Source organism: Centruroides vittatus, unplaced genomic scaffold (assembly GCF_030686945.1).
Source record: "Centruroides vittatus isolate TY-2023 unplaced genomic scaffold, ASM3068694v2 contig_1683, whole genome shotgun sequence".
Classification (NCBI taxonomy): Eukaryota; Metazoa; Arthropoda; class Arachnida; order Scorpiones; family Buthidae; genus Centruroides; species Centruroides vittatus.
The window spans coordinates 18,478-32,211 of NW_027121024.1; the positions used below are offsets into that span (position 1 = coordinate 18,478).

The 13,734-nt window shown below is 32.7% G+C and overlaps 1 protein-coding gene across 1 annotated transcript in view; it reads right to left on the reverse strand.

Annotated features, from left to right (window-relative positions):
* Positions 1–403: 403 nt before the first annotated feature.
* Positions 404–13,734, reverse strand: part of LOC136969018 (ATP-binding cassette sub-family C member 4-like) — a 105,437-nt gene continuing 92,106 nt past the window's right edge. The window contains exons 19-22 of the mRNA XM_067263093.1: positions 5,339–5,428; positions 5,058–5,230; positions 646–751; positions 404–580 (exon numbers count right to left, since the gene is read on the reverse strand). Coding sequence (XP_067119194.1) covers positions 404–580; positions 646–751; positions 5,058–5,230; positions 5,339–5,428 — 546 coding nt within the window. The remainder of the gene's footprint in view (positions 581–645; positions 752–5,057; positions 5,231–5,338; positions 5,429–13,734) is intronic.

Sequence of the window (13,734 nt, forward strand, 5' to 3'; positions counted from 1 at the left end):
TACACATTTACTTCTAAAAATACATTTTTAATTTAGGTCTTAATGATGAAATTTTTTAACAAATTTTCTTGAAAATATTTCAATAACGTAGCAAAATATTGCAATTTTCTATTCTTAAAATCTTTGAAATTCAGTGATTTGTTCGTAAAATAAATCATCTAACAATAGTTTGCTTTTAAAACCAATTTGTTATAAATATTAAATTTACTTATTACATTTGACTAATATTTCACGTAGATAAATTTAGCAGTAGAACAAATGCTATCAAATGTATAGATTTTAAAAATTCCGTGTTCTACGTCACAAATGGAAATGTCACTTCTTTCTGAGTACTGGATATTAAATAAGTGATATAACACGAATTCAACAATAAGTACACGTGAATCAAAGAACATCTACTGTTTTACAATTTTGTTCTTTCGGTAAATTCTTTAAAATAATATTTATTTTTAGCAATTTTGTATAGCTCGTTCATCGAAGTTACTCCTGTGTTTTTCACCAAATTATAAAAAGTTCCATTTTCATTTGTCAGTAGTGCATATGGTGTGTCAAATTCTTGTAATTTTCCTGTATCTAGAACCTAAAGAGTTAAAATATGTAATTAAAATACATATTAGCTTTACATTATAAGCAATAAAATCTTACCAGAACTTTATCCGAATCAATAATTGTATGTAATCTGTGGGCTATTGTCAACACTGTACAAGATTTGAATTTTTCTCGAATTATTTTTTGTATGCAGGAATCAGTGCTAGATATTAGATAAATAAAAAATGTGTTACAATTTTAAATATTACTATAAGCATAAAATACAAAACAAACAAATAAAATGAAAAAAATTACTTCAAAATATCACTATCAGGAATTTCTTATGCAAATGGAAAACACGTATCATACGCATAATGCGTACTTGCTATAAGAAATTTCTTTGTATAACCTTACACACAAAGTACAAAGTTGGTTAAACTGATTTGAACTAATGGAATGTAATACATTTGTGATTAGCACAAAAATTTCTTCTTAGGAGGACTTTCGATGGAAAACTGATTTGTAATTGGGTGTTAGATACAAAGTAAAATTTTAAAATTGGTGTAATGCACAAACCTTTAACCAACTACTACCGTTCATTGGTTTCAACCACTTGGCTACTGATAAGAACATAGACAATATTGTGATTGCCCACAAACTAGCAAGAGAATATCACAACTCGAACAGAAAAAACCAAGATATATAATACTATTTTCATTCTCTCAAGCCATCTGAAAAGGATTGTACTGTACGCAATTGTGACATAGCTTTGGTGTAGAACTGTACATAAATACAGAGACTTCTGTTGTTAGACATAGTGTTTCCTATATTAGCAGATATATTAATACTAACATTATATTACACGGATAAGTGCGGATATACAGTCGAGTCCGCGTAAGTCGACACCCGGATAACTCGACACCTTTGGTTAAGTAATCAATATTCTGTAGTCCTGGCCGACTTACATAGGCATTAATGTTAAAAAACTCCGGTTTACTCGACACCGTTTAACTCGTCACCACTGGATAAGTCGACATACTTTTGCTGTACCACACTCTGGTAAGTCGTCACCCCTTTTGAAAAATGAATTCACTCTGCACATGTGGTGCGAACTCATTTTTTTTCAGGACAGGGACTCGATTTATTTATTAATACATAATTAATATATATATATATATATTCATATGTATATATATATATACATATGAATAAAAATGCTTTAACATTTTATGTATTTTTTTTTATAACATAATAACAGATAAACAAAAAGAAAATATACAATTTATATCAACGTCACACCAAAATCCAATTTTGCATTTTCGCACGCCAGAGGCATTAAGAATCTTTAGACGTTACTTGCGAACAATTGACAATTGCGAAGATGATGTTTTCAAAGCATTCATGATCGTTAAAAAAGAAAGTCGAGACAATTAAGTGCTCAAAACAAACAACACTAAACGAATTTTTCAGTTTTTCATCTACAGAGTAATTCTAAATAGAGGACAATGTATTGTAAGCCTATACTACTGTGTAACGCACTACTGTATTTTAGTTGTATTTTAGTTGTTAATTGTAGTTTTGTGGGTATTTTTCCAACTTCGCTTTTGTCGTCACATCGGATAACACGACACATTTCCACTTCCACTTGGGGTGTCGATTTATGCGGACTCGACTGTAGTTGGATTCACGTATTCCATCTACTGTCAGATCACGACAGAAAGGAATCTACTTCTGATTAAAACAAAAAATAAAGAATCTCCTCAACACAGATACATTTATCATTTTTTATTCCAGCACGATCATGATCGATGATCGTCATCGTGATCGATCACGATCATCATCACGATGATCGTCATCGTGCAGATACATGCACCGTGATCATGCAGTAAAGTTTAAGAAAATATCGGAACGATAGTTTAACTTTATTGAGACACAACTCATTAAAAAGGTGGGCGTCACGAAGCACACATCTTTTCATTGACTTAATATGGAGAGAAATTTTGAGCCGTACTTTATATAAAATTTTAAAATTCGGCTTCCGTCAGCTGTGTCATTGTATTACGCCTATTATTATGCAAAATTTCATTGATTTTTGACCTTGAGTCATTGCCAAGATAATATTTTGCATAGGGTTCGCTGCACTTTAATAATTGTATTGAGGGTTAGATGCCGCAGTTGGTTACACATAACTCCTAAATCACCCCGCAGTTTCGAATATTAAATCTGTACAAACAACTATCATGTCAAGCTCCAGAATCTCCGTTTGTGAGTCTGGACGAAATAACATTAGATATGTTTGAAACGTGTTATCAGTGGCAACAGGTTGGTTAAAACTTAAATATATAAAATTTCTGAACCATTTCGGTTTATATGAGGAAATTCAAACTTTAATACGATATATTTTTCAGATTATTGAATTACTTATAAAATTGGACTACGAACTCGAGATTGAGTTCGTACTCCAACAAATTCATTAGAAACGGTTTCAAAGACAACATACTTATAAAATTATTAATTTTGTACGTAAAAATGTACCGAATATTTCATATAAAGAAATTGTAAGATTAGATGGTGTCAATAAGCTCAACAGAAATGATAAAAGTCATGAATATGAATACAATGAAAAGAAGTAAACTTTTGTACAAGTTTTCAGAGAAAAAAAATAAAAATAAAACATAGCCATTCAAACACGAAATTTACGAAATTCCAATACGTTGTCGGCGACTGCCGTAATTGGTAATACAGCCGCACGGTAAGCGGCAGTTGCGGTTTCCAGTCACGGTCCAAGCCGATTCTTTTCTTACAGTAAATATAAAATAATCATTTAATTAAAATTATAATTATTAAATTTATTAAGAGATGGCACCTAACGTCTCTCTCTAAAATCAAATTGTTTGGTAATTTATTATTACAGCCGTTATTTAGTTCATAACATGCGGCAGTGGTTGCCTTTGGTAATAGCCATTCAATTTTAATAATTGTTTCTTTCTTCGTTTCACACCGTTATATGGAGGATATGATCATATTCCTTTTTTTCCAAATAGCTTAAGTCCTTATGGTGTGAATGCTGAATTATATACAGAAAACAAAGACATCGGAGTTCCCTTCTATACCATTGCATATACATTTAAAAGTTTATCCTTACATAGCGAAATACTAATGTAATATAAATAGATCGCTTATTTACATTTATGCTCAATATCACACAAAAAATCGATTATAAATTCGAAAACAACTTTTCAGTTTGGTGCTCTTTACCAAAAGACACCAAGAGTGCCTTTTTCATGTTCATCGTGAGTACGAGCATACCCACAATGAGGACGACGAAATGGTGAGAAACTGAGTCTAACATATTTTGTTCTCAATATATTGCTAGTGAAGATCCTTATGTAATCCGCTAAGATCTTTACGATGATCCATCTCGAGTGGGTTCTTACGACTCGAGAATGTCCGTACATTGGTTCGAGGAAAGCTACACCTCCACACTCAGTCCAGTGAATATTTACAGTTTATTTACAAAACAGATATTTACAGGATGTACAAGTTCGACATTACATACACTATGCAACAAAGGTGTGGTGTTTCACGTCAGCTTGTCTGTTGGGGACTATTAGACTCCGGGGAAACTCCGGTCGGTTTGCGGAGTTGGCTCAACCGTGTGGCCGTCCGGTCTCTAAACTAACCCTTCTCAGAGGAATTCCAAAGAGGAGAACACTCTCTCTCTACACCTCACGGGCTTCCTAAGTGTCAGAGACTACCACGTATCCGGTCTCTCGCCCTTCTCCCCGTTCCTCTCACCACTCTTACAATTTAAAGAGTTTCACAGCGACCACTTGCGACCAATCAGATCCTGCTTTTCCCCTGGGAGCTTCCAAAGACGTCCGCCCTCCTCCCGACAACGCAGCTTACAGTCGCGTCCATGCCTCGTTTACATTTCTCAAACCGAGCAACACGTGGCAGACACATTGACGCGTACCCATCAACGGAGACGTTACCTCTTTGTTCTTCCCGGCTGTTTATAGGCCCGACGCCAGGTGGGACCAATTATCCCGGTCGCGTGGCTTTTCGACCTGCTACGCTAAAAGCGGACCTTTACACTGCTCATAAAATATTGCTGGTGGTCGTTCTGTTTCGATTTAAGACTTTTAGATTGCAGTTTTAATAACTTAGTAGATCAGTTCTTCTAATATGAGATTAATATCAATCTAATCATTATGACTCTCTCATCTGTATCAAATTTATCTGTCTTAGCATAATTTATTGCAAATTTCAATAAAAAATACCACACTATTACATCGTTGAGAAATATTGATGCCTAACGTGATAAAGTATTTATGATTTATAACTTAATTTAGAAACTATTACGAGTAAACAAACTGACAGTTAATTAAATAATATTCAGTCAATAAGTTACAAACTGAAACACAAAGCGATTAGCACATATGTAACAATTTCGAAATAAAATATAATTTTCTGTGTATCACAAATCATTGAAAATAATTTACATTTCAAAGTTTATCTATTCTAACCTTTTATCAATATTGGACGTAGCTTCGTCCATGACAAGAATTTTATTCTGACGAAGAATGGTTCTGGCAAGGCAAATTAACTGTCTTTCCCCAACGCTGAAATTTCGTCCTCCTTCTGATAAATGTGTATCCAATCCCCCAGGTAATTTACTAATAACTTCTTTTAACTGCACCTGTAATTGAAAAGTTTTTTAATATATAAACGATAATAAATTTTAATAATTGGAAAGAGTTAATGAGATAAAACAGTTAGCAAATTGAAATAATTAATTATTTCTAACCTCTTCAATGGCGTGCCACAAATTTTCCTCAGAATATTCGTTGAAAGGATCGATGTTTCTTCGAAGAGGACCGGTAAATAACATCGGATCCTGAAAAAAATACGTGTAGTGTATTAGTCTCTTCTGCTTTACAAATCGTATTTATATAAAATTAAATCGATATTGTTTTACATTTTTGTGTACACACTGTTTACTTGAACCTTATTTATTAATCGGAGTTATTATACTGATGAAGTTTCTAACTAGCAAAAAAAGGCGATCTTAGTCAAAAGTCAAAACAAAATACTGTAATGCAGTGTGCAGCTTTTGGAACAGAACTGTGCCAAGTTATGGAGAAAGGATAGTGGTTGAATGTTTTATTCTAGCCTTCAATACGTCATGTGAAATCCGAATTTTGCAGACAGCGCTGTTAATTTTGTGTCAGCGCACGCTGTCGTTTGCTTTCGACTTATTATGCACGCTCTTTAATCGCTCTAAAATTCACCGTGTTTAGCGATCTACAATTACAAACAACATTAGATTCATTAAATATTTCCAAGCCAGATTATTAATCAGAATTTCGAATTATCGACTATTATTTACAAAGAGTAATAAACTAACGGATTTCTCATTGTAATTGATAAAATTCTCATGACACAGGTAAATATCGATCACGGATTAATTACTTTTCGTTAGTAATAATAAATTTTTATAAATGTTTAACTGTAAAAGTACATTTTTAAATATAACTTTATCGAGATCACTATTTACAATTTTGAATTTTCAATTACAATTTTCATAAAAATTTCCTATCTGTAAAGCAGTTTTTTAAACCATTTGATGCAGAGTAGAACAATTCAAACACGTGTATAATGTGAGATTTCCCGCACTAGTTAGGGTTTTTCACTAATATGTTAATTGATTTCTCCTTTTCCCGATTTCTGTCAGGAGAGGCCAAGAGAGTGATCCTTTGTTTTCCCTCTTTACTTCGACGCAGTAAACAGCTGACCTTCTCCTCTTACAAACGACGTTCCAAGCGTCATGAAAAATTTTCCCCCTCGCATCTGAGTTTCAATTATACGTATCCAGCTTCGTGAAACATCCTCATTACCCAATTAGCATAAGAGAGACCAATCCTTCGGTCGAGAGTAGAAAAAAGGTCACCTTGCTGGGAGGTCCAAACCAAACATTCCCACCTGCTCATATCGATGATTCACTAAAGGACAACAATTATTTCATAAGTCCCAACATAGATCTTAACCTTCCGACCCCACCATCCGGTGTTGGGAGTGCTAACACGTCTAAAAAGACAGAACATACAATTTAGTTTATATCAACAATTATTAGTCGCGAATCGAACTTATGACCCATTTCATCACCTGATGTGTGAGTCAGCTTCCGTTAAATCGGATATAAAAAGGGGCTGAATGCAGTCCTCGGGGCGGACATCGACGGCAGACAGCCTCGGCGCCAAAAACGGCGGACATCGACAGCGACCATACGATACAGCAGCCGTCCACAGAAGACGTCGAGCGCTGACTGCGGACTTCGACGGCCATAGACTTAGGATCAGTCCCGCCATATTTATCCACGATCACCTCCGGCCTCACGTCTAGCCACCTGCCTCCACGAACTCCCAAATCCGCGAAGGCGTAAGACCTTCGCGGATCCGGGAGTTTCCACGCACCACGCATAAAATATGTGAACAGAGTTACTAATTTAAATTGAAAGCTCTCTTCTCTCTCTCTCTCTCTCTCGGTGGAATAGTTGTAGCTAGATTCATAACGTTACGAATAACCCGCGTCGTACTGTCGCGTCGAGCGCCGACTAGTCACTTCGATTAGCGCGCGCTTTATAACTTTGTATAGTTTAACACATTCATATTTAGCCATATCTTGTAAACTCTTTTATCGTAGTATTAAATAAGTGTTATATGTGTATTTTTAAATCCTGTTGTCTTCCTTGAATACGACTGATGCACTATCCCAACCTAACTAACCCCTCCACTCGCGTAATCGCAATCCCGTGACGCTGTGACAGACCCTGTAGATCCGCACCGGTAAGAGGGAGAAAGAAGCTTGCCGCTCTTCTCCTCCTCGGTTCTCACAATAATATATTACACAAAAGAAAAATTTTTTCCAAATATTCTTTTCTAAATATCTAAATTCTAATTTTTATTATGCAAAATTTAATTAAAATCCTTTTTTTTGTGAAGCACATCACTGTTTATATTTTGTACATGTTCTGGAAATGATCACTTTAATTTGCATTCTCTAATTTAATTAAAATTCTAACAAAACTTTCTCATACTGTTCTTTTCACGATTTAACACTAAATTATTATCATATTTATTAAACCCTAAAATATAATTTAAGAAAATGTAACTTCGAATTAAAAAAAATTTCTTAATGATACGAAAATGCATAAGTGCATTTGCTGCAAAATGCAAAGTTTTATATTTCAACAATATTGGGCTGTAATTTTTTTCCGATGACAGCTTAATATTGATGAAATATTATTTCGGTAACATCAGTATATAGTGATTTTATCTTGCAAAAAGTTTCACGTTTGGCTTGCAATAAGGTATGTTTTTTTTTAACAAAACATATGTGGTATAAATTCTAAAAACTACATATCATTTATCACTCAGCTAATTACCGGGTTCTAAATAACTAATATAATTGAGTGGCAGTGGTAATATGAAGATAAGATTTGGGAATATGGTGACAGGTGATATAGATTTTCAGAAAACTATTCTGTTTTATTTGCACACTCAGTCACAATGCCTATACTTGTTGTACAAACAAAAACGTCTTTATTTGGAAGTTTGATCACAAGTTTATACGAGAATTTTTATTGAAAATATGATATCCTATTTATATCTTCTTGTGTAAACCAAAAGGTATATTATATAAAAGTTGAGTTTATACCAGAATTTATATGAATAAAATCAACATCTCGGGCTAGCGTAATCAGCATTTGTATTGGCATATAAATACATTAAAATAATGAAAATTCATTTGCATATCATTGGTCCCAATGCTCATTATTTAAAACGAGAAACGGCAAAAGAAATCGGCCAACAGGTTATGTCCAATTACAATAATCTTATTGTCATTGTATTAACAATGGCGTAAAAGAAATTCTGCATTTTCCGATTTCTAATCTGATTCAATTGGAAACAGTAAACACTTAAAATGTTCTCGTAATAGAACGAAGGCCTGCGTAATGTCTTGAATTCTCAACCTTCTCCGAAAATTAGTAGTGTCAATATATAAAATTTCCCTTCATATCAAAAAATTCTTAGACTAATTATTTATTGTTCTTTGTTATATCGACATGCATTTTTTTATAATTACTAGACTATTGTAAATCATTCCCCCTATGTGGGCATTTTTATAGAGTCAATTATGGTTGCTGCTAAGCCCATAATGGGAAGGGACAACTCTGTCATACGTGGAATGTACCATCCCGTGAAAAATTTGTTGTATTTGTTCAGATTCTCTCACAGTATTCTATTTTATCATGTTTAAAAAATTGCATTTTTTATAGAAGAAGCAAAAGAGATGAATTACAGTAAATGAATATTTACTTTTAATTATCTTTATATTTTTTTTATAATTAAATACAAATTTTGTCTTACAAAACATATTTTTGTTAAATGCTGAATACTCATAATAATAATAATCTTTATTCATAGTAAGGAGACCTTGTTACGGGGGGAAAATTGGTTAATGTACAAGAAAAAAACATTAAGTACAAACATTAAGTTAGTTGCATGAATATTGATAAATAGACAATATAAACATATAATCATTTCGTACAATGGACATTCAATTCGTTAATAATATGAGTAAAAAAATTAACAATTTTGTACATATTCATTTTTGTTAAATTGCCCAGTGTGGATCTATAATTTAGTTCATTATTTGTAAAAAATAGGACTGGTTTGGAATTTTTGTTGATAATTTTTCAAAGCAGTACAATCTCTGAAAAGGTAAAGTGCAGAAAAAGAATTAGAGTTACACCAATAACATGATCTTGAAAAGTCAAATATATGAATTGTTTACAATTAAAGAGTGATGGTTGAGTCTCAGTTGAAGTAATAAACGTTTAATATTTAAAGTTGTATCCATTGTGATAATGTTCGAATGAGCAGGTAGGCTTAGAATATGTAAATACCAAGGGTGGTATGTTGAATTAAGTATTGCGTTTTGATCACCAATCATCGAATGAGAAAATGCTGAGTCTATCATTATAGTGTAGGCATATTTCCAATTATCAGTATAGTTGTCGAATAGAGGAAAAAAAAAAAAACTCTAAATGACTGTAAAACTTTATTAAACATATAATTCTATGTTATTTTGTTGATATTGTCGTTATTCATTTGAGTATTCATAATATGAAGTAAAAATTTAATATTATCATCTGTTGTGTTCAATAATCGGTAATAGAATTTGATTCGTGTTTTCATAAAGAAAGGGAAAAGTTGACATCTGTTGGTTTCTGCACATATTGCATATCCTGGGACAGTACTTTCGAGTTTAAATAGTTTACGTAAAAATATGATGTGAAATTTTTCCAAGTCATAGAATATATCTATGGCCCAAATTGGACTGGCATATAAAATAGCTGGCATTATTATTGATTTAAACAGTCTCATATGAAGTTTTAAATTCGTAATTTTTAAACTAGCACTTAAATAGACAGTATTATTAATTTGTTGATTGATTTCTATATTGAGATATTTCAAGTGCATCTGAAATTTACCGTTCCAGTTGAAAATCGTACCTAAGTATTTTATATTGTTGATCAGTTCTAAAGGTTGATCATTTATATAAGATTTTTCTAGATTTGTAAGTTTGATATTGTTTCTGAAAATAATTATTTTTGATTTAGCAATGTTAATTGACAAGGATATGGAATTCCGATAGTCATTGATTTTATTAAGCTTATGTTGTAAAGTAACTTTGGTTGGGGCCAATAGAACCAGGTCGTTTGCGTATAGAATGTAATGAAATGTTCTTCTGTATGTATAAATGTCTTCTGAATCATTTAAAAATAGCTTATCGATATCATTAATATAAAAATTAAACAGATAAGGAGACAGTGGCTCACCTTGTAGAATTCCTCGATTTATAGTAATTTCAGGATATCGCCGATTTCCGTAAATAATATTGATTTTATATGAGGAGAAAAGATTCATAATAGCAGTTGCAAATTTATTACCTGCCCCCAGTATTTTTAGTTTTTTAACCAAAGAGGGTACGTGTATAGAATCAAAGGCCTTAGTAAAATCGATGAATGCGGCAAAAATTTTCCTTTGTTTTTTCCTTAAGTATATTTGAATTAGAGAAGTTATAGCTGAATATAGCAAGAATAAAGCTGATTCGGTTCCTTTAGATTTCATGAAAGCAAATTGGAATTTCGAATTTAGATTTTGGTTTATAGTCCATTTTTGAATACGTGTTGCTAATATGGATGTGAAACATTTTCTTATAGTAGATAGAAGTGCGATGAGGCGATAGTTCTCTGGTGCTAATCTATTTCCCTTTTTTTGTAGATCATAAGTAGATTGGCGGAATTCCATGATGACGGGTAAGTTCAGAAATCGTAAAAATAATTAAAAAGTTCAAGTAGTAAATGTTTCCTGACGGAGGTACGAGTTTGATGAATTTATTAGTAATTAAATCTGGTCCCAGCGATGATTTTAGTTTTAATTTCCCAATGGAGTATTCCAGTTCATCATAGGTAATGGGTGGATCAAAAAATTCATTTGTTAGGGTTCTTTGGTGGTAGTTTTCCGATTAATGAAAATATATCAATCTATTGAAATATTGAGACCATGTTGGAAAGTCTATATCTGGTTGACGTTCTGAACGAGTTTTCCGCAATTTTTGAAGTGTTGACCAGAAAAGTAGATTATTCTTGTCTGCTAGGATACGTTGTTGTAGGTTTTTAAAATAATTTGACTTTTTACATTTAGAAGATTGAAATATGATGTTTTAAGTTGTTTATAATGGTTAAAAAATTCATCAGAATAATTTATTCTAAATTGTTTTAGAGCTTCTGAGATTCTGAGCTTCTGTTCTGAGAGCTTCTGAGAGCTTCTAAATTGTTTTAGAGCTTTTAGAGATCTTCTGAGTTTTAAGCTTGTAACAATTCGTATCATACCATGGTTTCTTAAATTTATGTGATATATTATATTTTGAATTACGTATTTGTATAAATCCTTTTAATACTAGTTGAAATTGTAAATATTTTCTATTCCCTCCGTTGGAGCATGGTTCAATAAATATTTAATTCTGTTACTAATTGAAAGTTGGTAATGTTGATAGTTATAGTTGGTTATTTGATACGATATTGGTTCACTTTTATATAGTTGACTTTTTGAAATTTGAATAGACATTATGGGAAAATCGTCAGAGAGGTCATAATTTAATACTTGAATCTGTGTACGTAAATCTGTAATTAATTCTGAACATATCATTAAATCTATTGTTGAACAGCCAGAGTTAGTCAGACAAGTAAATTCAGACGGATAATGATTTTTAATTCTACCATTCAGTATATAAAGTTGTAATTGATCCATATATTCTAGTGGTTGTAGTCCTGTTTTGTTATATTTTTTATCTTTTGATTTACGAGTGTATTGGATTAATAAATTGGGTCCCTTATATTCCATATCCATTTTTTCTGCAATTCTCGCATTTAAATCGCCTATAATTATAACGTAAGGAATAATGATTTTCTATTGTTCAATGAATTTAAAGACGTCATTTAAAATCTGATGCTGATCTGGAGGGATATAAACTAGTATAATGGCTATCAATCTGTTTACCAAAAAATATAAGTCTGGATTGGTAATTTGGATTAAGACTGCTATACAGTTATCAAGTTTTTGTATACTTTTAATTACTCCTATATTTTTCTTAATGGGTATGCTTAAACCACCGTACGGACGACCAGGGCCAACTGGTTTATGCGCCACGGTTGATATATCAGTATATTCAATGTATTTATTTTTCAATCCTTCATGTGACGAAGTCAACAAGGTTTCCGTTAGTCTCATTATATCAGTATTATGTAATAAATATCTAAATTCAATACTATCAATTTTTTTCAATAAGCCATTACAGTTCCAATCTATTATGTTTAGGTAATATGTTTCATGATTTTTATTATAATCAGTTTCATTATTAAGTATTATCGAAGGTTGATGATTATCGGAATTATTCAAGTCGTATAGTCTAAAAAATTCTCTGCATATACCAGTTGATTTATTGAAAAACTATAAGTTCCTTTTTTCTGTTTGATTAGGAGAAAATCGTCTCGTAATTTAACCTGTGTATTTCGTTTTTTTAGATCAATGTAGTAAGGTAATAAAGCTTTTCTTCTCTTACGAGAATTAACAACCAAATCTACAGACATGTTTAAATTTTGCCATGGTCCCAATGATTTATTTTCTTTTCGTTTATTGAAGGTGATCATAATTTGATTTCGCAATTGATCAGATTTTAAAGTCAAGCATAAGATATTAATTTTTTAGGGTTAATGTTACCCTTGGTGGCAAGATGGCGACGGGATAATTTTTTCCCTACATTCTAGACGCGACGGGGAAAATTATTTTTCCCTGCGTTTGACGTGGCGGCCGCGTTTCCGGTCGCCATCTTCATCTTCTATGGAGACTGCGCGTTTCGCACTGTTTCGTAATAACGCGACCGAGCAACTCCTATACTATAATAAGCTACTGTAAACCCTATTTTAATAGAAAAAAAATTTTTTTACTCACGTTGATTGTCTATTATTTCCCTTTTTTTATATTTCTTCTCGACTTTGGAACTTTGATCTTCGTTTCTTATAGATCTTTTTATTTTCCCCCCTGGTTTTGCATTGGCTGCTACTGTCGATGACTTCTTATTTCTTTTTTTACTCGCGGTGGCTGACGTTTCCTTATCCCGACTCTTCTTTGATTTCTTTGAATTCTTTTTATCGACGTTTTGAACGGGTGCAGACAGAACTGTCTCGGGTTCTACCCATTTCGGACTTTTTCCTGTCCCGGGATAAATCATAGCCAGATGTTCGATGGAAATGTGAAATCTTCCTCCGGTAGTTTTTTTTAAGCCAGTCCATGAACTTCTTGTACATGAACAGATACACGTATGAGTCCGATAAATCGCTTGTGTAATGCTTCGGCAGGTGTTTTTTTATTTTTTAGGTATCCCTATAAGCGTTCTAGGAAAAATTTGTGGTCGCCTGTCCTCGGATTGACGAAGTTTTTCGAGTGATTTACAGTTCTGTGTTCTACGTCCACGTCTTCGATGTCGTCAATGTGGTTGTACCCCTTCCACTCGTCAGTTATTATCAAACTTCCCGAATTGACGTATTTGTGAACTATCCAATTTAGAGTTTGTTCG